The following is a 26,940-nucleotide window of genomic DNA, read 5'->3' on the forward strand; positions in this document are numbered from 1 at the left end:
TATGAATCTTGCTATAGTTCCAATGAACTAGTATTTACAACTATTTTATCACTTTTAAACTATTTTCAATTTCTAATTAACCTATTTCTTCTCTAACTTTAAAATTTTTTTCTCTTTGTGCTAATTGTTAATCAAATATTTAGTCATCAATTCTTCCTTTTTCCCAGATTTGTATTTTAGGGATGCTATTTTTCTGATTTCTTATCTATATCAAAACTTGTTGGTATCTTGTTTCATTATTATCTTCCTTTCAAGTAACTTTTCCCATTTGTAACCTACTTATTATTTAGAATTTTATTATTGTTTCCTTTTAAATTTCATGTCTTCTGCTTTAGTCCCTCAGTTTATTGCCATTTTCATAGGTTTTGGTCTGTAGAGTATGTGATTAATTTCTAATTTTTATGTTTATTAGCAATTTATCTATATCCTGTTACACTATTTTTGTAAAATGTCATGTTCTGCATAAATAAAGAAAGGATGCATAAAGAAAGAAAATAAAAAATACAGATGTATTCTTTAATGGTCCCATTCATAAGTCATAATAAATTATTTACCTCTAAATTGATCAACAGTATCATAAGTTCAATATTTCTCCTTCTTTTATGAAAATCTTCCAAAGAACTGTAGCATTTCAGGACTGTATCTAACCAATACAATGGCATCTTGAAACAGGAGCATCCAGATTTCACCATCTATTAGGAATTCATTTTCACCCTAGGCTCTGTATTAAGTATCCTCTTTGACCATGACTAAACTTTTTGGCAAACATATCTTGCCACGAATATAATTTAGTGACCCCAACTTCTTGGAGTCTATCTTTTAAACACAAATCATCTACAAATGTTGCTCTGTAATAGTGAATTTAAATGCAATGATGTCTAAAGAATTAAAAAAGTAAACAATGGAGAGCTACATGGTGTATGTATAGTATATAACTTATAAGAAAGAGCAACTTCAAAGACTGGATTCAAATATGTCACAGGGAAATGTGTCACTGAAAAAGCTACTGGCTAAGTAACTCTGGCAAGAAAAAAAAACATGAGGGGAGCTGGGTAGCTCAGTAAATTGAAAGCCAGGCCTAGAGACAGGAGGTCCTAGGTTCAAATCTGGCTTCAGCTACTTCCCAGCTGTGTGACCCTGGGCAAGTCACTTGACCCCCATTGCCTAGCCCTTACCACTCTTCTGCCTTAGAGCCATTACACAGTATTGACTCCAAGACAGAAGGTAAGGGTTTTAAAAAAGAAAAAAAAACATAATGATTTTTAGGCTGGTATGACTTGTTTTTGATGAACCTATCCTAGTTAATAATAATTATGATGATGAGAGTAATGACGATCTATAGAATTTAGAAGGGTTTTAAAAATATAATCTCCATTTGTCCTCACAATTGCCTTGAGAAAGAGGCTAGTAGTATCTTCATTTTATAAATAAAAAATGAAACAGTACAATGAATAAGTATGAGGCTAGATTTGAGGTTAGAGCTTTCTAATTCCAGGTGAGAATGATCTATCCATTGAGCTGATGATTTGTCCCTTTAGCAGATCATTGCTATAAAAAGGAAAGCAGTTAGGGGGTTACCGAACATATCCAGAAATTCAATTCATTTAGCCATGTGTCAATAATTGTGCTGAACACTAAAAGAGATTCAGTTTAGTGCCTGAATTAGAGTGGTGGCTGTGGAGATGAAAAAAGAATGGTCAGAAGCAAGAGATAATTTTTAAGAATCAAAAAGGCTGAGAGAACAGTTGGAAGTGAGAAGTAAGAAGTTGAGATGAGAGAGGAGTAAAAGATTATATAATTAAAGTGTTGATCCTTGCTGGATGGGAAAGTGAGGATTCAACAGAAATAAGTCAGGAAGAAGAGCTGGATTTTTGTATGAGAGATATCAGAAGTGACTCGCTTTCAAGTCTATAGAATAAGAACAATCTCAAGGATTCTGGAGAAGAATTCTGCAAATGAAATTTCCCAAAGTATTACCAGCAACATAGATATCTAATTTTTGATGTTTTAAATTAAAGAATAACTCAGAATTTGCTTTCAGAACTCTGGGCTGGATATAATATAAATAAAAATAATCAGAATCAAATCAAAAGAGTTGGCTTGATTTGATAAATTCAAGAACATCAATTACTTGGGGAAAAATCATCCTTTTTGACAATAACAGCTTGGAAAACTGGAAAAGGGGCTTGATGGAAATTAGCTTCAGATCTAATTTCTTACATCTTACACAGCACACCACAATAAGCTCAAAATGGAAATGCAGCCTGTAATCAAAAGGTCAATATCATTTTTTAAAAATGGAAGTGTTGAAGCAAATTGTTCATATAAAAATAAAAAAAACTGAGTTTAAAAAAATGGAAGAAATAGAGGCAATCATTAGAAATTATGGTTGGAGGCCAGTAGGTGGCTTAGTGTAGAGAGAGCCAGGCCCAGAGATGGGAGGTCCTGGGTTTAAATCTGACGTCAGAGTGATCCTGCGCAATCACTGAACTCCCATTACCTAGCCTTTACCACTCTTCTGTCTCAGAACCAATACATAGTACTGATTCTAGAACACAAGATAAGAGTTTAAAAAAAAAAAGAAATTAATTTGCCCAATTAGGTGGCCAATAGCACAAATAACTTAGAGAAACTAGAAAAGTACTTATAAAAATGTAAAATATCTAGATGAACAAAATAAAACATAGGTACTTTAACCTAATATTAAAAATAATTTGAATTTTTGATTTTTTATTTAATTTTAATTTAATTAAAATAATAACATATTAATTTATTAATGATTTGAAATTAATTCAATTAAATTGAAATTTAATTTGAAAAAATAAAATACAAAAGATTTACAGGTGAATTCTATTAAACACTCAAAGAACAATTAAATCCAATGCTTTATATGCTGAAATAAAGGCACATTTCTTATCACTTTTATTACACAAAGAAGTACTAGACACGTCAAACAAGGAGAGGCAAAGCAAAGGAAAAAATGAGCCAAGGAGGAGATGCCTTTTAAAATTATGGCTAAAGGAAGAAGTTCCCTAGATAAGATGGAATTATAAATGACAAAAGGGATAATTTTTATTACATAAGATTTGGAAGCTTTTTCATGAATTCAGTTAATCACTAAAAGTGGTCAAATGGAAAATATTAGCATCAAACATTGATCCTAAAAACCCGATACCATATATGTATAAATGTGCATGTGCATATATAAACACACGCATATGTGTAACATAGAAATAAGTATACATGTATGGTAATATAAATTCATACAGATGTCCATATGAATTATACATGTATGTAGTATAAATACGCATGAAGTTGAAACAAACCCATAACACCAACATCCACTCCTGAATGGATAAATACTCAAAGAGCTGAACAGTTCTCCAAGTGCTATAGTGGTGGTAGTTGTGGAGATATATATATATATTTTTTTTTTTCTTAAAGAATAAGCAGACTTCTTTTTTCCCTTCTGGCTCCATTGCTAGGTTGGAGGTTTCATGTGAACAATCTGCTGTTTTGATTCTCCTCACCTTATGTTCGATCTTACTTGGATACACTGTGGATTCATCAAAGTCGGAATAAGATACATAAACAAGTATCTACAAGAATGTATAAAAGCAGATTTCATAAATTCAAAGCAGTAAAAAGGAGAAGCCATTGAGCCCTGGAGGGAACAATCTAGGAGCTGTAAAGCCTGAAAAGCAGCAAGGAAGATAGCGGGATAAAACACTCAACGATAAGAACTATCCAAAGGTAGCACAGTTTGACTGGAGAAGTAAGACTTCCCCTGCCTCCCATATGGAAATTTTAAGTGAAAGGTGGATGGGCATTTGTTGTAGAGTGGATACTTTTTATGTATGAGCCAGACCAGATCTCTCAGAGGTCCTGTACAAGTCTAAAACTCTGCAATTATACAGGTGCAGCTTGGTGTAGCGGCCAGGAAAACTTGGGTTCATTTTCGGCTTCTGACAGTTGCTGGCTGTGTGACATTGGATAAGTCATTTCACTTTTCATTACTCCAGGCAACTCTCTGAGTCCACAGATTCAAGATAAGTTACTAACATGTATTTATTTAACAGAAGGATTTTCCTCACCTCAAGGTGAATTTATATACATGAATTTTGTATAGTGTTTCCACCCCATGACAAATAAGGTACAATTATTATCCACATTTTTCAGATGAGAAAATTGATGCATAAAAAGATCAGTAATTTACTCAGGTTCTCACCAATAGGAAATATTTAAAGAAATATTAGAACTAATGTCTTTCTGATTCTGAGTCCTATGCTCTGTACATTGCTATCTGCCTACAAAAATAAATGTCTATTTTAATGATATTAAAGGTATCAGACTCTATCCCTGCCTTCTTAATATAGCAGTTCCTAAGCTTTTTCTAAGATGTTTTTACTTTAAAAAAGAAAAAAAAAGTTTAAAAGTTACAGGAAGAGTGATTACACCCTATTAAATAAGCCATTCAATATCTCAAACCACCTTATCAATCTCTCATTGAAGTCAAAGGCTCACATCTCTTCTTAGAAGTTGGAAAATAAATATTTTCCCCAGAAATCAGAGCATATTTTCAAAGCTGACAGCAACCTCCATATCAAAATCTGTTTGTGTAAATAAGCATCTTTCTTCTGAAGAGCATCCCCTTCGGCACATCAGTTCAACCTCACGGGGCTTGCAAATAATGGTTTGTGTTCGACTTTGGCAGCCAATTCACCCAACATTCTTCCTGTGGAGTCCTCAGTGATACTACACTAGCAATCTTTTTCAAAAAGAGAGCCCAAGTCTACTGGATAGAAAACAGGGAAGTATTTTATATGTTTACATAGTCCTTTCTCACCTACTAGATTTCAAATTCCTCATTTGTAAGCATGAAGAAGGGTGCAAGAAAGACAATACATCAACCATTTCTAAATTGATCTTTCCCCATTCATCTAAAGAACTCAAGTCTTGTAGGACACATAATAATTATTCAATTTCTTTTGATGAGAACTTGAGAAGTGGAGTGGTACCAGCTCTACTCCTTACTTCTTGCATGGCCTTTGGAATATCAATGAACCTTTCTGCGACTCAGTTAGCAGGATGTCAAAAAGCACTTATTAAGTACCTACTATGTGTTAAGCACTGGGGATAAAAAGAAAGGTAAAACAAAACATTGATTCTTTTTCTGAAATAGCTCAACAATCTAATAAGGAAGGCAACATGAAACAACTATCAATCTCTATTTCCCTCTTTCTCTTACTTTCTCTCTGTCTCTCTGTCTCTCTGTCTCTCTGTCTCTCTCTCTAACTATGAATTAGAGATAATCTCAGAGCATAAGAGGGTCTGTGGAAGGCTTCTTGCAGAACAGACTTGAAGGAAATCAGTAAAGCCAGGAGGTATTGATGGAAGAGAGAGAGATAATTCTAGGCATGAAGAGTTATCAGTGAAAATGCTAAAGTAAGAAGGTGGAAGTTTCTTGTCAGGGAAACAGCAAGGAAGCCAGTGGTACCGGGTCCTATTACGTGCACAGGAATAAGGTCCAAGAAGACTGAAAAAGGTAGGAAGGAGCTAGGTTATGAAGGGTTTGTAAGTCAATGAGAGGTTTTTATATTCGATCTTGGACTCAGTAGAACGCTAGAGGTTATGGAATTGTATAAAAGGGGACAACATGGTTATACTCATGTTTGAAGATAATTTGATTTCCTCATATACAAAATAATGATGAAGAATTATACGGGGTGCCCTTTAAGATGTCTTCCAGCCCTAAATCTATGAGCGTTAGAACACTAGAAATACACACACACACAGATATGCACATACAAAATTACACTTGCCTTTAAAAATATTTTCCTAGTATTACCTAAGTTTGATGAAAGAGAAAGAAATAGATGCATAATATCTAAAATTTGGGGGGGTTCTTAATCATAGGTAAAACAAAGCACCAATAGATAAATACACTTTAACAACAGAGAGTCAGAGGTGGAGAAAGTAGAACCTTTGATAGGTCAGTAACTGGCCCATGCAAAGCCCTCTATTAAAACCTGTTCCCCTTTGCTGGACTTACTAGTATACCTGAACTGAACACAAACTTTCAGCTTTAGAAAGATGCGTCATCAGCATTTTTAAAAAAGGCAAATTTCTTGGCTGGCAGCAAAATCAGTGATCTGCTTATTGAGCTAAAGAAAACGATGACATAAGGGAAAAAGCACAGAGTCCTGGACAGAATCTCAGTGAAAACTGTTGAAAAGGATTTCCCAGTGGCCCCAAATTATTATAAATGCCAATAGTGTATCTCCTTCCAATTACTTCCAATGGCAGAGGAAACAAATCTCCATTACAATGAAGAGGATGCCTCCTTGGTCTCCCTTAGACTCCAAAAACGATTTATTGCATCTATTTCTTTGATGAAATAAAAGCAGCTCTCTTAAGGTTAAGTTTAGTTGGAGTCCGCAGATACTTCTTTTAATCCTTGTGTTTTCTGTACCCACATGGTACAGTGGAACAATCATTGAGTTCAAATCTCAACTCTATCACTCACTACCTATGTGACTTTGGACAACTTACTTGCCTTCTATGAGCCTCAGCATCTTCCCTTATAAAAGGAAGGGGTTGGACCAGATGGCCTCTATGGGATCTCCCAATTCTAAATCTACAGTGTAATCCCACAAGTCACCGATTATGAGCAAACTGAATACCCACAGTCAACAATTGTGCATATTTATCAGTTGATGTCTAAAATTATATTCCCCATAGTAAACAGTCTCAAAATGCATTCCCATCTGTCAATGTTTTCCCCAAACTGTACAAACCTTCCTTTTTATCTTCTGGAGTCAGCTTCACTTTTGTATCTGTTATATCCTTGAATGAGGCCAGGAAAAGTACCACGTCTCCTTTCTCATTTTTGATAGGGACAATGTCTAAGAGGCACCAAAATGAAGACCCTGTAATTGGAAAAAATAATCGATTTCAATTAAGATGTTTGCCTTTTTCTCCTTGAGGAAAAAAAAATTGTAAGCCATAAGAGCTGCCTTCAACTAAAATAACTCTAAAGAAAAACAAACAGGCAAACTTATTTTAAAAGTCAGTTGCCAAGAACCACAGATGTTTAGCTCATTCAAACCTCATTGCATCACCAGTTCAAATGCTGCTCTTGGAAATTATTCATTCATGAAAACAAAGCATTTATCCACAGCATTCCTACCTTCTTCATTTTCATTACATATATTGCTTTGATCTCTGCTCTGTGTTGTTGGAACACCATTTTAAGGGACTGTGTCCTACTGGGTATACCCTGGCCTATGAAGAATCCTGCTAATGAGGTGATTTTTTTTCCTCTTTCCCTATATGAAATCAACAGTTAAATCGAGTTCTTCTCTCTTCTGTAAGTAGATGGCCCATGGAAACATCATCAGAATCAACACTCACTTTTATATGGTACATTAAAACTTACATAGAATCTTTACTTAGCCTTATATAGGTGCTATCATTTGGTCTTCATGACAACCCTGTGAGGAAAGGGCAGTGATTATCCTTTTAGAACACATGAGAAAGCTGACGATGAGAATTTAAGTGATTTGTCCAGGGTTACACAACAAGAAATTTAATGGGATAGAATTTTAATCTAATTTTTCCTGACTTTGGGTCTAAAGGAGATCTCTTCTACCATACTGCTTTTCTAAAGCTAGATTGATAAGTTAAGCAAACCTGTCTCAGTTGAAATGTAGATTTCTATGTATGTTATTTAGAAATAGAATGCTGATGGCAGCATTAGATTCTGAAATGGGTTTCTGATAATATGGAAAGTCAGAAGAAATTGCCTGAACAATTTTTATAATAGTGATTTCTCTGTACCTTTTTCTTTTTTTTCAAGGATTATCCTTGGACTTAGAGGTATACAGTGGGGAGTTCAAAGAAATAAAGTGTTAATGGCTGTAATTGTCCTCAGCAATATCCTTACTGCTGGTGGTCACCAGATAGACCATGTTATGAAGTAGATCACTTAGGTTTACTTTATTGAGCTCAAGAGATTTCTCCAGTAATTTCAGGTCTAGCTAAAATTTTTAGACAATCTAAGCCCAAACCAGTTGTGTGGTTTGGATATATATAACAGGCCAGGCAGAGAGAACCTGGAGATGGGACAGAAAGCTCAGGAGTAATGGGGGGGGGAACAAAGACATCAGTAAGTGTGAAGGACAATATCAAGAATATTAAGAAAGCTGAGGTCCTCATTCAAGCTTTGCTATTATCTTGCTTTATGTCCTCAGGAAGCCATTTCATTTCTCTACCTTTTGGTTCCTTTATATAGAAAATAATAAGGGGAGAACAGGTTTAAAAAGCCCAGAATTTGGAGTCAGAATACCCAAGCTCTTCCAATTACTATCCATGTGATCTTTGGGGTCATTTCAAATTCTTCAATCTCACTGGTCTCATCTGTATAATAGAAATGATAACTGTCCTTTTTATTTCACACGATTGTTGTGAAGATCAAATGAGAGAACTCTTCTCTTGTCAAATGGTGGATGCTTAATAAATGAACTAAAATGCTCTGTAAATCACAAAGCAATGAAAAATGATGATGGTAATTCACATTTCTATGGAATTTAAGCTTTACAAAAACATCTTTGAGTGGTAGGGAGTAAAGGTATTATTTTCTTTTTTATAGATAAGGAAACTGAGGTTCCACAAAATGTATGACTTACAGCTGACTGTAACAGAGAAAGGATTTGAATCAAATTATTCTGACTGTAAATGTTCTTTTTTGGGGTTGTGGAATTGGACCTTTGATTTTTTATCAATGTAAAGGAACTACCAACGAGAAACTCTCTCTAACAATTGAGATCTGAACCAGCTTTGAAATCTGAAATCAGATCTTTTTTGACTCCAAGACCAACACTCTATCTACTGTATCACTTAACTGGTATATGTTGCAGCCTGCTTAAACCCATTATGTACTTCTCCATTGCCTCCTGAGGAAATTAGGGTTTGCACAGTCTCCATGTTTAGATGTTATCAATGAGATGAAAAATTTCTCCCTTTCATATCTCCATACTTCCCCTTCTGTCTTTTTCCTGCTTCTCTACAATCCATTATCCTTTGTCATCTCATTCCATTAACTGCTATTAGTGTTCCCTTTAGGTTAAGTCTCTTCAATTTATATCAAGTCATTTTGAAGTACAGGAATTGCCCAATAGTCCTCCTCTATTCAAACTCTTGTACTCATACTTGAGGACTTGAGCATACGTGCATGGTTCTGCCCCATTGAACATCCTAGCCTTCTGGTTCACTAATCTCCATCTTTATTTAAACCCATTTACATCCAAGGATGACTATGATTTTGATCTAACCATTATTCAGTATTATTCCATTCCTATGAAAAAAAATTCTGAAATTCCTCTCTCTAATTACCACCTCTTATCCTTCAATCTCTCTTGTTTTACCCCTTCTGGATATATTTTTCGAAACACTTACCTTCTCTCTAAGAATTAATACTACTAAGTATCAGTTCCAAGGCAAAAGAGCATTAAGGGCCAGGCAATTGGAGTTAAGTGACTTGCTTAGGGTCACACAACTAGGAAGTATCTAAGGCCAGATTTGAACCCAGGACCTCCCAACTACTGTTGGGAGTTTCTCTATACACTGAGGCCTGTTTCTCTATACACTGAACCCCCTGGCTACCTTTGGAATCTATTTTTACCTTTACTGTGACTTCCAGACCCTCCCAACATCCTTGTTCTTGTAGTCCATCACTGGCATGGTGGTAGCTTTCCTTCAAAATCTTCATCCTTCAAGAGCTAACTTCTTCCATAATGTACTTTCAGACACTGTTCTATCATGCTTGGCCAAATCCCAATTTTGGATTGACTCCAGCATGTCTCTACTTCATTTCTACTTCTGTGATGCTGAATACTCCTGGAGGAGGTTATGGAATCATAATTACTAGATTCATTACAAATTTATATTTGCTAATCTCAACGAGGCTCAAGTTACTACTCATCTATCCTTTTTATTTTACCCTGATTTATCCTCTATTGCACATTTACATTTTGATCATTCAGAATATTCTCCTCTCTCCTCTGTCCTCCTATACTAATCCTATACCTTCTGTCTCAGTAAAGGATATTATCTTTTAGTGTCAAGTTTTCCCCAGCTCCATTCCTCAGATTTCCTCTTCATTACCTCTTTTGTTCTTTTTTTTTAAATCGTCAAAGATTAACCCTTTTTCTGTGCTTTTGATCCTGTTCTAGCCAATCTCAACCAAAGATTTCCCATTTATTTTATCTTTCTTTCCCCTAAAATATTTCTCTATCTATCATCCCATCATTGCAACATACAAACACATCCAGATCACTCCTAAGCTTAAAAAATGAAAGCAACTCAAACTTGTCTCATGACTTTCTTTCATTCAATCTTTCATCCTTATCTTTTCTTTCCTAGAAAGATTTGCTATAATCGTTGCTTCCATTTAATCATCTCCTACTCATTCTTCAATCCATTCTAATTTGATTAGGACCTCAAAAGTTGATTGAAACTATTTTATCTCAATATTACCAATCATTTTGAAACTACTCAATGACTTCTTAGTCTTCATCCTTAACTTCTCTGCAGCTTTCAACACTGTGATCAATTCTTTTCCTTCTTCCCTTGACTTCAATGATGCTACTCTCTCTCATTTCTCTTTTTGTCTGACAGTATTCTCTTCCTGCCTTTTATTATATCTCCCAAAGCTCTGTCCTTGGTTCTCTTTTCTTCTCTCTATATTTTTTCCTTGGAGATTTCTTCAGCTCTCATGAGCTCAATTACCATGCAGATGACTCTCAGCAGCTAAGAGGGTGTAATAGAAAGAATATCAGATTTCAATAAAAAGGACCTAGATTTGAGTCCTGGTTCTGTCTCACTTTACCTATGTGACATTACTCATGATCTTTTCTCCTCTTGTGCCCTAAGTTGCCTCATCATTAAAATAAGGGAATTATACTACGTGATCTCTAAGGTCCTTTCCACCTCTAACTCTAGGAACATGTCACTCTAAAATTATTATATCCAATCCTAATCTTTCTTTTAAATTCAAGTCCCATATTACCAACTATTATATGAAATTTATACCTGGATGTCTTCTAGGCATCTCAAGCTCAACTTGCTTGAAACAAAAATCATATTTTTCCTCAAATTCATCTCTGGTTCATATCTGTATGAAGATTATATCATTTGATGATACCACTAAACCCAGTCTCTGAGATTCATAATCACTTAAAAGTCTAAACTCTTCTATCTCTACTTCCTTCAAATGCAATATCCATTCAGTGGTCAAATTTTGCCCATTTTATCTACACATTATCTCCCAAATAATCATGATAATACGATAATAATAATCTCTCTACCAATATACGATCTACTCTTATTCAGAGCCTAATGACCTCTATTATAATGGCCTCCTAATTAACCTCCTTGCTTCTGTCATACAAAATGAATCAGTCATAATTGTAAAACACAGATTTATTTGTGCCACCCTCACAAGCCAAATCTTTATCTCTATTTTTCTTTATTATCTCTTGAATAAAAGACAAAATCCTTAGCCTTGTCTTTAAAGCTAAATACAATGGGACCTCTGCTTACCTTTTTCAGTCTCATTTTATATTATTCTCTTTCATTACTCGTCTTCATTCTACTCAAGCTGGTCTTCTAACTGCCCTTCTTCACCACCACCAGGAGGATGTTCCTTCTATGACTTCAATATCTTTGCACAAGTGGTCCTTCCCTTCTGAAATGTTCCCCATGTTCCCCTTCATTTTGTATTGCCCCTAACTTCCTCTAATGTTCAGTTCATGTGCCACTTCCTATGGGAGAGCTTTCCTGATCCATCCAGTTCTTGGCACACATTCTCTCTTGAAATTACTTTGTTTTAATTTGTATATAACTTATCTTTACTTATTCATGTATATGTTGGAACCTTCCAGTAAAATATAAGCTTCTTGAGTGTAGTGACTGTTCTGTTGTTGTCTCTGTATCCCCACTGTCTTGCATAGTACCTAGTACAGTGTCTAGTACATAAAATGTGTTTTATATTTCTTCAGCTGAATTATTTCTCTAAAGCAAAAATTTGACCTTGCTATACTTCTGCCCCCAAAACACTGATTGGCCCCTTATTTCCTTTAGAATAAATAAAAAAACATTTCTATTCACTATGCTCCTTCCCTCAGTAGATTTTTTTCTAATCATGTAGTAGATGCTAAGTTGAATCAAAACTTATACTACATGCACTTAGCTTTGTGCTTAAAACTCCTATTCAGTCAACAATACCTTCCCTTCCCAAACTTACTCATTGCTTTTCACAGTATTCTCCTAAATAGCTATATCTATCTATCTATCTATCTATCTATCTATCTATCTATCTATCTATACTATAGATGTATATATTTATAAGTATTATGTATGTATATGCATAAACACATATGTATATGGGAATGTATATATATGCATATGTATACATACTATTTTTCAATCAAATGGAACTTTTCACCGTTTCCTGACCTTGACCTACCACTTCTGGTCTCTATGCTGGTACAATGTGAACCCTTGCCTGGAAAAATTTATCTCCCAACGACTATTTTCTAGAACCATTTTTAGAACCCTTACTTTTCCTCAAGGATCAGATCAGATACTCCCTCTTCCATGAAGTCTTCCGAAATCCTCCCATTTATTAATCTTCTCTTACTTCCTTGCAATTTTCCTAGAGTATACTGCCTGATATTTTCTTCATCTGCTATGATCCCTATCTTGCATTATCATTAGCAATGCATATGCCATATGTTCCGAGAAAAGGAAAAGCTCTTTGAGGGCACAGATTGTTTCATTTTTGTCTTTGTAGCCTCTTCCTAAATGTTTGTTGACTAGAGTCAGTAGGTAGAATGTTATTGTTCAGTCATTCAGTCATGTCTGATTTTTGGGACCCCATGAACCACATCATCCTTGGGGTTTTCTTGGCAAAGATACTACAGTGATTGGCCATTTCCTTCTCCGGAATGAGGCAAACAGAGGCTAAGTGATTTGCCCAGGCAGGTGGAATGGAATATGCTAAGAATACCTTGCAACATTATCAAAAAAGACTGTACAATGATTGTCAGTGACAGGCTGATGATGGGCATACTAAAGTACCACAAATCTAAGGATAGTCTGGTGTCAAGGCTTTATGGTCCATTGACAAGAGTCTGTGATGATCAATAAGAAGTGTGGAGGTAGAAAATTTGCTACACCTGAGCTAAATTCCCAGCATCCTTTTAAGTAAACCCTCATTTGATGTACAGGGGATTGGGGGATAAATTTGGCTGAGACCCACACCACAGGGCTCTTTTTTAGGAGCTCAAGCTTTGCTTTGGTTAAGGTGTGGCAGGTGTGGGTCTCTGGATCTTTGCTCTGCTCACTTAATTGAAGGAATCCTTTTCCCTCTTTTTACTATCTCTATTTTGCTGTAATAAAGCCACTAAAAAGCTATCAACAGCCTCATAATTTAAATTGTAATTATTACAGAAAGAAGGCTGTGACTTCTAGACTTCGAGATTCATCTAAGGCAGTAAGATTAATATAGAGTGACTTGTCCATAGGCACACAGAAAGCATAAGTAAGAAAACTTCACAATTCTAAGCTGGCTCCTTATGCACTATTCCATGTCGCTTTATATATTCCAATAGAATGCTATAACATTTCTATTCACTATGCTCCTTACCTCAATAGATTTTTTTCTAATCATGTAGCAGAGGCTAAGTTGAATCAAAATTTAAACTACATGCACTTGAATAAGATAGTGAAAACTTTAATTACAAAGCCCTTGAAAGAGGTGTTTGAAGACATACCAAAAAAGTAGAGCTTTCTTTGTTGACAAGATTGGGTATAAAAAAAAAACACTAGTGATATGACTGAATTTCAGAGTTGGAACTTTAGCAGTTATCTAGTCCAACCCACTTTCACTGTAATTAACTGGATGAGTAGTCATCTAGCCTTTTTCTAAAGTTGTCCAATGAAAGTAAATCCACTATTTATTCTGGTTTCTGATTCCACTTTTGGACAACTATAATTGTTAGAAAGCCTTTCCTGACATCAGCTTATATTTGTCTCTTTGAAGCTTCTCTCATTGTTTCTTTCTAATTCTGTCCTATATGGCCAAAGTGAACAAATCTAATATTTTCCTATAAAGCAGGCCTTCAAATATTTGAAGAAAATCACTTTGTCCTCTTCATGACCACATTCCCTGAATCTTCTCTTCTCCAAGGTAAGTATCCTGAATTCTTTCAACCAATCCTCATAGATCATGGTTTCCATCAAGGGATTCTTATACTATGGAACCCAAAACTGAAAGCATTTCAGATATAGTTTGACCAGAGCATAATAAAGAAGGACTATCACCTCAGACAAAGTGGAGTTTCCCATTTTAGGCACATATGTAGTTTTTCTTTGTTGTTGATGGCAGAGATTTTTCCTGAAATAGGAAAACTATGACTCAGTGGAAATCAGAAAGATTTCTTGTACTTTCTGGTTTTAGAAGAAATAAAACATGTCCGTCCTACCCATAATCAAGCAAGGGGAAAGCAAGTAAGGATGATGAAATATACTGGTCAGTTTGACACATGAGATGAGAGTCTGGCACCTGAAGGTAGGAAATAAATGTAGCATGTTTTAGAAATGGGAAAAAATAGTTCATTACGACATTTTCCCCCTAGTATCTCAACTTGTATAGGGGAAGAGAGAGATGATTTTGCTGTATCAAGCTTTTGGGGAAAAGTGTGATATTTGCCAGATTTTTTCTACTATAAGGCAATAATCTATGTGAAACACAGTGAATTTGAATGTGTCAAATTGTATTGTTTTTCTTTTTGGCCTGTTTCCTTCTTTAAAAAAAGGTTCTTCAATTCTTCTCATATCTAGAATCCAAGTCCCTGCCCCCAGACCCCCACCTCAGTATTCTTTGATTATGTGGAACAGGAAGAGTATGGCTACCTGGAATCTATATTGAATCTCCAAATGTATTTCAGTCCAGAATTTCAACATCCCCCTACAAAGTAGATCTCACACTAGTCTTATTGACATTTAAAGGTAAAATTTACTTTGAAGAAAATCTGATATATTTGAATTAAATAATTTATAAAATATGACTAATATATTCCCATTAGAAGGGATCCAATGTTTTTAAAAATCAATTCTCTATCCTATATACCTGGTTTTAAAGCTTATTAACCCAGTGATTCAATAAGTTGCCATGACTAGTCAATTCTTTATCAATCTCATTCATCTTATTTCCACCCCTATGGTGACCATGATAGTTTAGTCCTCCATCCCTTCTTGTCTGATATATTTCAATAGTCTCTTTTTTAAAAATTCTTACGTTTTGTCTTATAATCAATAATAAGTACGACTTCCAAGGCAGAAGAGTGGTAAGGGCTAAGCAATTGGGGTTAAATGACTTACCAGGTTCAGAAAACTAGGAAATGACTGATGCTGGATTGGAACCTGGAGCCTTTTGACTCCAGGCCTGGTGCTCTATCCACTGAGCCACTCACCTACCCCATAACAGCCTCTTCATGGTCTCTCAGCCACGTCTTTCCAATTCATTCTCTATATAGCTGTCAAAGACTGGCCATATCACTCTCCTCAAGATAGAACGGGTTCCTCTTGCTTCTGGAGAAAATAGCTTTAAAAACTTATAATATGACTCCAGCGTACTTTTCCAGTCTTGTTTTCTCAATAAATATTTGTTAAGTATCTATCGAACACTTTGCTAAGCACTGGCAATCTACAACCAAAAATAATTAAGCCGTACTCCAAATGAGCTCATATTCTAATAGAGGAGACTGTGTATATCTCAGGATGGACAAAGTACAAAGAAAAATGAATAAAGGGCAGTTTGGCAAGTAACTAGTAACTAGGAGACTCAGCAAAAGCTTCATCATTTTCACATACTCTATGTACCTGTCAGACTTCACTGGTTGCTATTCCCTGTCTATGACAATCCAGATTCTATCTCTTTGCTTCTTCACATTCTATCTCCTACTTTTGTCTCACCTCTATTTAATAGAAAGAGACCCAGCTTCCTTCAAAGGTCAGATCAAAGGGGCAGTTGGGTGGCTCAGTGGATTGAGAGCCAGGTCTAGAGACAGAAGGTCCTAGGTTCAAATCATGCTTCAGACACTTCCTAGCTGTGTGACCCTGGGCAAGTCACTTAACCCCCATTGCCCAGCCCTTACCACTCTTCTGCCTTAAAACCAGTACACTGTACTGATTCCAAGATGAAAGGTAAGGACTTAAAAAAAAAGATCAGATCAAATGCCTCCAGATCAAGACAAATTATTATGGAAACAAAGGTAATATAGGGTTAGATTTCTTGAGAGTACTTTACCAAAATTCTTCCTGTACACACTTATCATGTGGAATATTTTCCTTCAATGAAGACCACTCTGTTATTTCGTCATAATATAGAGATGACTCTTGACTTCTTCAAAGTTATGACATAAGAGCACAAACTTTTCTAAGTTCTATAAGGCTAGGATTTGACTTGTGGTAGATTACTACCATCACAGAATGACCCACTACCATATTTGTTGCAGGACTATGAATTTCATGGCCAATAATTCTTAATTTCTCTTAGTTATAGAAAAGTTGCTTTCTGCAACAATGTGGAAAGCATTCACAGAAAGGAGGTCAAAGGCCATCGTAATATTGAAATCTGAATATATATCAGTGTAGCCAGATTAATACTTTTGAGTTTACTTCCCACTCATCTTCCTTGAAATCCTTGAATATATAAGATGACTCAGTATACAAGCAAACATTTATTAAAACTCAACTTTATGCCAGGAGCCGAGGATACAAAGACAAAAATGAAAGTATCTCCATCCTCAATGAGCTTACATTCTTTTGACTGTCATCATGACCATCTCTACATACTGCATTCCATTCTCAGGCCATCACCATCATTTTTTCTCCATGGATTCTGCTCTTGGGTTACTTGGTTCTGATTATGAGAGATTTTACTTTAGGCACAGACATATGCATTGTTTCCTAGACATCTTCTGCCCATGTTGCCAAGTAAGTTCTCTGACCTCACCTTCTCTAATACTGCTTCCTGTATTGTCTTCCTCCATTAAGTTTCTTGAGGTCGAGGTATATCTTTTTTGCGTGTATTTGTATTCCAAGCACTTAGCACAGTGACTGGCACATAGTAAGTGCCTAACAAATGAATATTCTATCTCTTTATTGATTGATATAATGAACAAAATGTAGATAAATGATAAAGGAAATAAAGAAAAATCATTCTTTGCCCTTAGAAAAATCAACAAATCACATCATCAACCTTTTGGGAATCTAAACTTTGATATTTGGTTTGGAACTGAATTCCTTTTGTACTCCAAGTTTCCATGGCATGAACTCATATTGTAAGATCTGAGAGTCTCTGCCTAAGTGTCTTTTGGATTATCAGCGGAGCCAGCAAAAATGCTGTTTATAGGCTCCATATTGACAGAGAGAGGATGTGAGTATCTAAGCATCATAATTACATTTTCCAAATGCAACCCCCTACATTGATAAATAGGTTCACAATTATCCCCTCTAAACTCCTATGATCACACTGCTGCCTTGTGCACAGAGCCCTTGTCTGATGCTCTCTCTCCCATATTTATCTGACTTTATATTCTCTTGGGGGAGGATTCAATTGTGATTCATGTGTTATAGTATCCCTGTGTAGGGCATATAGCAGCAATCCCCTGGGGCTTATCTCATCTATGACAAGATATGGCAAAATGAACTGAATGCCCAGTAACCATATGAGTCGGCATTGTTGACTGTTGATTCTCTAGGGAGAGAAGGATTCACTGCTCGTTTGCCCTTGCCAGCAACTGTTAGTGAACAGGAAACTGTCTTGTTTCTTGGGAGTAGTCAGGGCTCTTTGTTGCCACTTATACATTTTCTTGAATAAGGCATTGACAAAGAATAAATCCCTAGATGCTCAACTTCTTAACCAAAAGGAAGATCTCACCAGAGCTTATCACTGGCAGAAAGAAAGACATATCTTCAAAAAATGGTTAGAAGATAAAGTTATCTATTCCTCCTTATTTCTGTAAAACTGAATATGGTCACAACTAGAGTAATAGGAATACAGTCCTGTGTCAACAATACACAGGGGTAACAAAGACAGGTAACAAAGTCTAGGCAAATTAGATCAAGGAAGGAAATAGTTGGAGTGTTGTTGTTTTAAAGCAACTTTACAGATTTCATAACACTTGATTACCTGAGAACATAAGAACTTTGTGAAATGGGTGGGCTTAGGATGAAGTCATATGCCATGTTTTTTTTTAAAAAGAGATGAGCTCTCAGGCTAGGAGATGTGGAAGATGTACCTTCAAAGGAAACAAAAGAAGGGCTCTTTTTATTGGAGACCAATCAGCTGAGTATCACTTGAAGAAATGATAGTGGCAATTCCCTGAGCTGTCATTTTGTACCAACTGAGAAGACCAAAGAGTCTTAGATAATAAGATGTTTGTATCTGTTGGGGTTTTCTCTTACTCCTCATTAACCTTTATGAAGGGATTAAAAGTGTTCTCATGAATTTTTCAAAAGAAGAAAAGTTGAGTAACATTGCTGTGACCAAGAAAGAAATAGAACTCATCCTGACTCGAAGTTGAGAAGGGAGATTAAAGTGAATGGGTGAGAACAGAAAGAAAAGGGGCTCAGAGAGGGCATGGATTAAAGGATAGAAATTTAGAGAGAGAGTACAGGGAATACTTTGATTGGCTGGCTTTTGAGATATTCAGTGAATGATATAGAGGTGAAGTGGGACATATGTACCCTAGATAAAATAAAGTGGAGTGGGGAAGAAATATTTAGATGTATAAAGAAGTGAGTGTGTAAAAAGACCTTTATGATGAATATGGGTAGAAGAAATAAATGAGAATTGGAAAAATGAGGTCCTAAAAACATTTCATGGAATAGGAAAGAAAGGAGATGGGAGGATAGAAGTATATTTAGAGAAGAGGAGGAAGACTGGGAATGGAAGTGTGGCTAGAGCACTATGTGAGGAGGAACATAGTGAAGATCAGGATGGTTTCTGAGGGAGGGTGAGAAAGTCAGGAAGATAGTATGAGGAAAAATTCTCAGAAATTCAAAGAAAAGAGAGCACAATAAGAATTAAAGGGACTGAGAAAAAGTAACCAAGTAGAAAGGATACTGGATTTGAAATCAAAGAACAAGGGTTGAAATCCTCAATTTACTACATAACTGTGTGGACATTATGAAATGACTTCCTGTTTCTAGGCCTCAATTTCCCTTTCTGGAGGTTCAACTAGATCATTGTTCTCAAACTTTGTCATCTCAAGACCTTTTTAAATGCTTAAAAATAATTGAGGACACTCCAAATAGCTTTTGTCCATATGGGTTATATATAATACATATGTATGTATATATTACCATTATTAAGAAAACAGTTTTGACCACCTGAACCCTTCAGGATCTTTAGACTATTTTTTGAGGATTCATAGTCCAAATGATCTGTAAGATTCTTTCAAGTTCTAAATATTTTGGTTATATTAGGTTGATAAATAGACAATGTGGTACAGTAAAAATTGAATATTCAATAGACCATGCAAGACAGTGTACTTATGGAGCAAATAAAGAAAAACACAAAATAGATACAATTTAGTAGGCCATAGGCAATGGATGAGTCAGTGATCCGGTTGAGATATTTATAAAGCAATTACTACACAGAGGTATATTATTCACAATATGGCAGAAACTCATCATGAGATAATTCTCCTAAACAGGGTATTGGTCAGATCCTCATGAGGCTATTATATCCAATTTTAGTCTTTGCATTCTAAAAGGTTGTGGGAAAACTGGAAATAGCTCAGAATAGAGCAATCAAAATGACTTAAGGGAGGAAAAATAGGACCTGGGGAAAAGGAGAAAAATTGCAGTTGTTGAAATTAGAGGAAAGAATTCTAAATCCAAATTTTAAAGGAGGAGTTAGTGAGAAATAGCTAAAACCCCATAATAGCTCTTCAGTGCCTAAATGGAGGCACCAGCTAGAGTGGTAAATGTATTAGCCTGGGTTCTAAGAGAATTATAGTCTAGTCCTGGACCTACTACTAGAAAGCTTTGTGGCCTAGGCAGCAAATCGTAGCATCATTTTCATCATCTGTAAAATTACTTGGTTATACTAGATAAATGACTCAGTCTGAGATTTTGATTCTCTGAATATGGTTGCAAATTACATTAATCTATCATATTGAAACTTAATAGAAAACAATAAACATTTGAAATAGCTTTGTCCCCTGTGAACTTTGAAATCTTTGAAATTCACATTTCTAAGAATGGCAAGAACCATTTGCCTTCTAGATTATTACTTGATAGGTATGTTAACATTCTAAAAGAGAGAATAGAATTCTAGCAGGTGGGTCACAGAAATAGAAATAAGCCCACGTGATTTCTCAGTCAACTTAGAAATTCTTCCCCATGCCACTAAAGACCGAGAACAAAGGAATCAAGATGGAGGCTTATTGTATCAATTTGGCAAAGAATATAACAGGGGGAATGGAAACGGGGTATCTTTAGTTTGGCTAGGCTTCACATGGTGGTGATCAAAGTGTGTGGAAAGATTAGGTAGGAAGGTTTGGTGCAAGTAGGTATTACTCAGTTAGTGCTGGTAACCATGATGATCGGATTCTAGAATTTCTCTCCTATTGTGTGTTTTGATTAGTTTGGAGGGTCCAGAGGTGTTGGTACAGGGTCATGGTTAAACTGTTCCAGAGCCAAGACTCAGTATATATATCAGAATCAGGAGAAATAAATAACAATGAAAGGATGAATCAAATCCAAACTAGAATTATCTAACTTTATTCCTAGTTGCTGAATTAATTTCCATTCTCTTTTTCCAGAGTTACTGCTAGTGGAGTGGTTTATGCAAGGTCAAAGTCATCTTTCCAGATGCCTTCCTTCATTTTGTCCCTTCTCTCTTAAAACAGAGACTATCAGAATCTAGCATTTCACCAAATGCCAAGTTAAAAAAAAACAGGCACTGGATCTTAACAGCTATTTTAATTTCCTTATTTGAAGAGAAAGACTAGTACTTCTGTAGATCTGAGATCTCTCTGAGGAAGGTGTTTTCTTCAGTGGTACAGATTTCAAACCATCCATGCTTTCTGCTCCTGAGAGACTCTTATTCTCCTTTGGGCTCAACTTTTTTGGTCATTGGACAAGTATTGCATATTTGAGTAGCAAATTAAGAATTTTTTTAGATGCTATAAAAACTTAATGATTCCTAACATTCTCTGCTCCTTTTCTACCATTATCAAAAAGGCCATACTGAGACTGGGGATATTATCTCTCTCTCTCTCTCTCTCTCTCTTTCTCTCTCTCTCTCTTTCTCTCTCTCTCTCTTTCTCTATCTATCTAATTATTGATTTTACTTCGCTCATTTATCCATTCATTCACTTGTCATTCAATCATTCCTTCATTTGTTATTCATTTTTCATAAGTAACTACAGTCAAAGAATTATTTAACAAGTGAAAACAAAGGGAATCTGCTACTATGACCATGATGGAATCTTTTCCAACATTATGGAGCCTTGTACCCTTTTTGATCAAATAGAAGGTTTGACCTTCATTTCACTCATTAAGAGTCTTCTTCAAAGTCTTCTCTATAAAGCACATATTTGTATATTGAATAATATTTTCCATATTAACTTCCACTTAATTTCAGAAATGTATTTCCAAGAGGGAGAAAAAGTATTTTTGGCTCCAATATGTAATAGAAATCACAACATGGAAAGATCTTTAGGACTGCATTTTCCCACTCAATTACCTCTAGGAGATCTAAAGGCAAATCAACCCACATGGTCTTGGAGCACTCATTTAAAAGCCTAGGTACTCAAAAGAAACACATGGTTAATTCTCATAGTTCTCTTTGACTCCCCAGGATTTAAGTAACCACACTGGTTACGCCTTTACCCTAGGTATTCAGTATAACTTATTAGCTTGAAATAACATATGGAGATTGTTTTTTCATTCAGCCTTTGGAAAATGAAAACCCCAATGACTTCTGTGGCAAAGGCTCAACTATCTAATTCTGTAGTCCCATTAATTTTCCTCAATGGATGTTAGTAGATTTGTATTTCAAAAGAGAAAAGTTCTCAAGTATATTTTAACTAATAAGAAAGACATTTCTAGTGTGAATTAATAAAATAGGGTTGTCTCTGAAGAAGATTTTTCCCAACCCTTCCATCCATCTGACTTCTCTAACTATGGCAGTGGACTTCTAAATTTGCATTTTGAATCAAAATATATGCAAATTGCATCTCCACTTTGCTTTCCTAAGGGAAGAAAACTGGAAATTGTGGTTAGTGAGCATTTACTCAGGGTACAGCTGATCTGTAGTCATAGAAATTTGGTAAGCCAGGCCCTGAACAATCTCTATCACAAATAAAGAATGGGTAACTTTTAGTCATTCTAAACATCATTTTCATGAATACAACTTCAAGTAACTCTGTTTAAATTAGCTTTTTTTTTCCCTGACATAAGAGCTATTTGTTCTGCTATGATTCTGGATCTTTACTAGTCCTTACTACTTTCTTATTGAAACAAAATCAATCTTTTTTCTAGATTTATTTGATCACAGACAAAACTGATAGCCAGAGAGATGGAATGATTTAAGGCCATAAAGCCTTCTAGTGGCAGTATTTGGGAGGTCTAGACTTCTTGACTAAGAACTCTTTCAACTATACCAACTTGGGGCCTGCAGATTCTTAGAAATGATCTTTTGGAAGGGAATTAGGAAACACATCTATATGGATTGACCATACATTTATAGAAAGAACAAAAGGATAAAGAAAACTGCTTATGTTATAACCTGAAAATCACCTGAAAAGTAGTGCTTATTAATGAACAAGCAAGTGGAAAGTGAGAGAAGACTGTTCAGTCTTTCACTTTCCCTCCAATGTATGATGCCTTGGAACACCTCAGAATGAAACTCATCTTTTGGCTGCTGGCCATGGTGCTACTGATGTCAAAATCACTGACTGTTTCCAGGACCAATGAACACTGGCATCTGAAGCAGAATGAGGGAATCCCCTTCTTTTCTCTCTCAGTCCTTCAGAAGCCCAAGTCCTCTTCTCTCTAGCTTAGAAGGACTTCTTTGCTAGGAAGATGAGTCAGGAAAAAAATACCCCCCCCCAAACATTATCAACCCCAGAATGCTCAGCTTAGTTTTAAAATCTTCCCCCATGAGATTTTAACACAGTACCATGGTGAGAGGAGGACAAAACAGCTGGTCCCCCTTAATGATCTTTACATTAAAGGCAATGTTTATTGCCTGATTCCATGCAGAATATTCAAGAGCTGGCTGATGCATATAAAATAGATTTCTATTTTAAGAATATTTTGTGACCAAAATTACTTTTTTTTCATGATTATGTAACAATGACATACTGCTTTGCAAGGTAGGGGATTCTCCCTAACTAAAGGTCTTAAAGCAAAGGAAAGATGGACCTAGCTGTAGATAGTTTTAGAACAGTTTAGATAAAAGCAGCCTCTCATAAAGGTGACCCACCAGATTGGGGCTTAGAGAATTTTTCAGTTGAAGATTCTCAATCCTAGGTTTCTGTGTGCACTAAATTATGCCTGACTTTCATTTTCAGGTAAAATGTTTCCATTGTCTTAGATCACAGGTATGAGGGATGAAATTACTGTTGACTCAGTCTGCAAGCAAGTTCCCATTATTGTTTCTAGGTTCTATGTCTGTCTTAGTTGAGTTCTCACCACCTTCTTTCTACCACACTGTGAAAAAAGGCCTTGCCTCTAGGCTTTCTCTGTTTTCCCCTTTCCAGCCAATAAATCTGTAGTAGTTTATCATCTTTGTCTCTTCCTTGGCCTGTTAAGTGCTAAGGATGATGAGGAAAGCTAGGAATGGGAATCCTTCTTCCACATGGCTATATTGCATTTTGAAACTGAGACAGAGAGCAACTTGTACTCTTCCTGAGCAAGAAAGTATTTGTTTTTACCCATTAAGAAAACATGCTTATATTCCCAGAAGTAAGTTTTACAAATAATCGAAGGATTTGCTCTATAGGGCTGATCTCAAAAGTAAAAAAGAAAAAAATGTATCTTAGATTTTTAAATTTATAATTATTGTTTTTTCCCAAACAATATGGAAAGTCTTTCCTTTGAGGACAACAGAATATATAAACTATTTATCTACTTGCATAACAAAAAAAGCTAAAAATGTCCTGGTGGACCACCACTCCATTTTCCCTAATATATACTTAAGCGCTACTGATAAATACCTGCAACTTTTGGATCTGAATTCAAAACCAAACCCTCTTATACTCCAGGGATCTGGTGTCACAAAGAATTATATTGAAATCATAAAGCTAGGTCATAGGGACCTATAATTCCAAGGATCTTAGTCCTTACTTCAAGTGATTAATTCATTAGAGGCAGTTAGCAGGTACATAAGATAGAGTGCCGGGCCAGCCTCAGCCACTTACTAGTTTTGTGACCTTGGGTAAGTATCTTGATCTTTGTTGGCCTCAGTTTCCTCACCTGCGAAATGGAGATGATGATAGTACTTGTTGTTCAGTCATTTCATTCATTCAGTTTGTTTCATAGTGATCCTATTTGGAATTTTCTTGGCAAAGTGATTTGCCATTTCCTTCTCTAGCTCATTTGACAGACAAGGAAACTAAGGCAAACAAGGTGAAATGACTTGCCCAAGTTCATATGGCTAGTAAGTCTGAGACCAGATTTGAACTCAGGAAGATTAGTCTTCCTATCTCTAGGTTCTATCATCTATCTCCTGTGCTTCTTAGCTGCCTGCAATGATATTACCTACTTCACAGAGTTATCAAGAAGATCAAACAATGAGCTAATATTTATTAAGTTCTTAGCACACTGCCCAACTTTGTAAGTGCTTATTTTCATGATGATCAACTGTGAATGACTTAGCGATTATCAGTAATGCAAAGATCCAAGACAATGTCAAGGGGCTTATGAAAGAAAAGACTATTTACCACCATAGATGGAATTTGCAAATTCTGGATGAAGATTGAAGCATTGTATTCTTCACTTTATTTCCTTGAAGAGTTTTTTCTTGTATAAACAATAAGTATCTTCTTTCACAACATGACAAACATGGAAATATGTTTGCATAACCTATATGATAGCAACTGCATAACCTATATGACATTACTTGCCATCTGTGGTGCAGGGGAGGAAGACAAGATGGATTGCAAAATGTCAGAACAATTATTCTAAATTGTATTTACAGATAAAAATTAAATTAATATTTAAAATAAATGTTTATTCTCTTCCCTGCAAATCACTCTCTAACAGTGTGGTGCAGAGGAAAACATACTGAATTGGGTGTCAGAAAACCCAGGTTCAATATCAAGTGTGCAGTTTACCCCCAGAATGACTTTAAGCAAGTTATTTTGCTTCCCAAGACCTCAAATTCTTGATCTGAAAAATGAAGGGGCTGGACTATATTATCTCTATGGTATCTTTCAACTCTAGATTCTAGGATACTGAAAGGATCTGACTCTCCTAGAATAGTTTCTTCAGTCACCTGACATAGACAAAAAAAATCTACCTGGTTATCTGATCATATGAGTATAGATTTGGAGCAGGAAGTTGCTTAAAAAGGCAGCCAGTCCAACCTCATCATTTTAAAGATAAACAAACGAATACCCAGAGAGGTTATATGGATTTTCCTCAGATCACACAGGGATTGTCAAAGGTGGGATTTAAAAGTAAATTCTCTGACTTCTTTGTCAGGACTCCTTCCATAGCATCATAGAGAGAAAATGAATTTCCCAAGGTCCTACAGGTTGTCAATGTCAAAGTCACAATTTGGACCTGCTCCTCCATCTCATAATCCAAGATTTATTCTGTTAAACTATTCTGCCAAGGTCCAATTCCTTAATAAGTATAAGAACTTTCCTGCCTGAGACAAATAGATCTTTCAAAGAAATCTAGAACAGGGAGCAAACTCAAGGGCTATTTAATTTAACTGCTCTCATTTTAGAATTGAAGAAACTGATGGCCAGAGAAGGGAAATGACTTGTTTAATTTTACATAAGTGGTAAAAATAAATATGATTTTCTCCCTACTTGACACTTAAGGAAATTATTCAGATTGTCTTTAAAATTGAATTTTTAAGTCTCTCATACAAGTGACTTCTGAAATTCTTTGCTGTCATTGAGGCTTGCCAGGTTGCATGGAGAGAAGTTTCAAGCAGATAGAATCCCTTACTAAAGAATAGAATATCTAAGGAGTAAGATTTTTTTTCAAAGGAAGACTATCTACCTAGGAAAGCATAATTATAAATGGATTTTAAAAATATTTGTAAAACTGCTTCATTGGCTTGATTAATAATAATTTTTGTTGTTGTTCAGTCACTTTAGTAATAGCTGACATTTTGTGATTCCACTGGGGTTTTTTTGGCCAAAATGCTGGAGTGATTTACCATTTCTTTCTCCAGTTCATTTTACAGATGAGGAAACTGAGGCAAACAAGAGTAAGTGACTTGCCCAGTTAATGTGTGAGGCTAGATTTGAACTGAAATTTTCCTGATTGCAGGCTCAACACTATCCACTGTGCCATCTTTTTGCTATGTTGTTCATTTGTTTAGTCATTTCTGATTCTTTGTGACCCCATCAACCATCGCTTATCTGGTCCTTTTCTCCTACACTATCTCTGGAGATCTTGTCCAAGTTCCTGTTTGTTGTTTTCATGACATTCTCTATCCATCTCAACTTCTTCCATCCCCATTTCCTTTTTTTCAATCTTTCCCAACATCAGAATCTTTTCCAAAGGGTCCTGTCTTCTAATTATATGACCAAAGTATTTCAGCTATAGTATTTGAGCTTCTAATAAATAGTCTGAATTTATTTATTTAGCTAGAACGTACTTGCTATCCAAGAG

At 35.7% G+C, this 26,940-nt stretch overlaps 1 protein-coding gene across 1 annotated transcript in view; it reads right to left on the reverse strand.

Moving 5' to 3' along the window:
• Positions 1-26,940, reverse strand: part of KCNH8 (potassium voltage-gated channel subfamily H member 8) — a 400,722-nt gene that overhangs the window by 242,599 nt on the left and 131,183 nt on the right. Inside the window, exon 3 of the mRNA XM_044678889.1 lies at positions 6,798-6,929. Coding sequence (XP_044534824.1) covers positions 6,798-6,929 — 132 coding nt within the window. The remainder of the gene's footprint in view (positions 1-6,797; positions 6,930-26,940) is intronic.

Source organism: Gracilinanus agilis, chromosome 5 (genome assembly GCF_016433145.1).
Source record: "Gracilinanus agilis isolate LMUSP501 chromosome 5, AgileGrace, whole genome shotgun sequence".
Lineage (NCBI taxonomy): Eukaryota > Metazoa > Chordata > Mammalia > Didelphimorphia > Didelphidae > Gracilinanus > Gracilinanus agilis.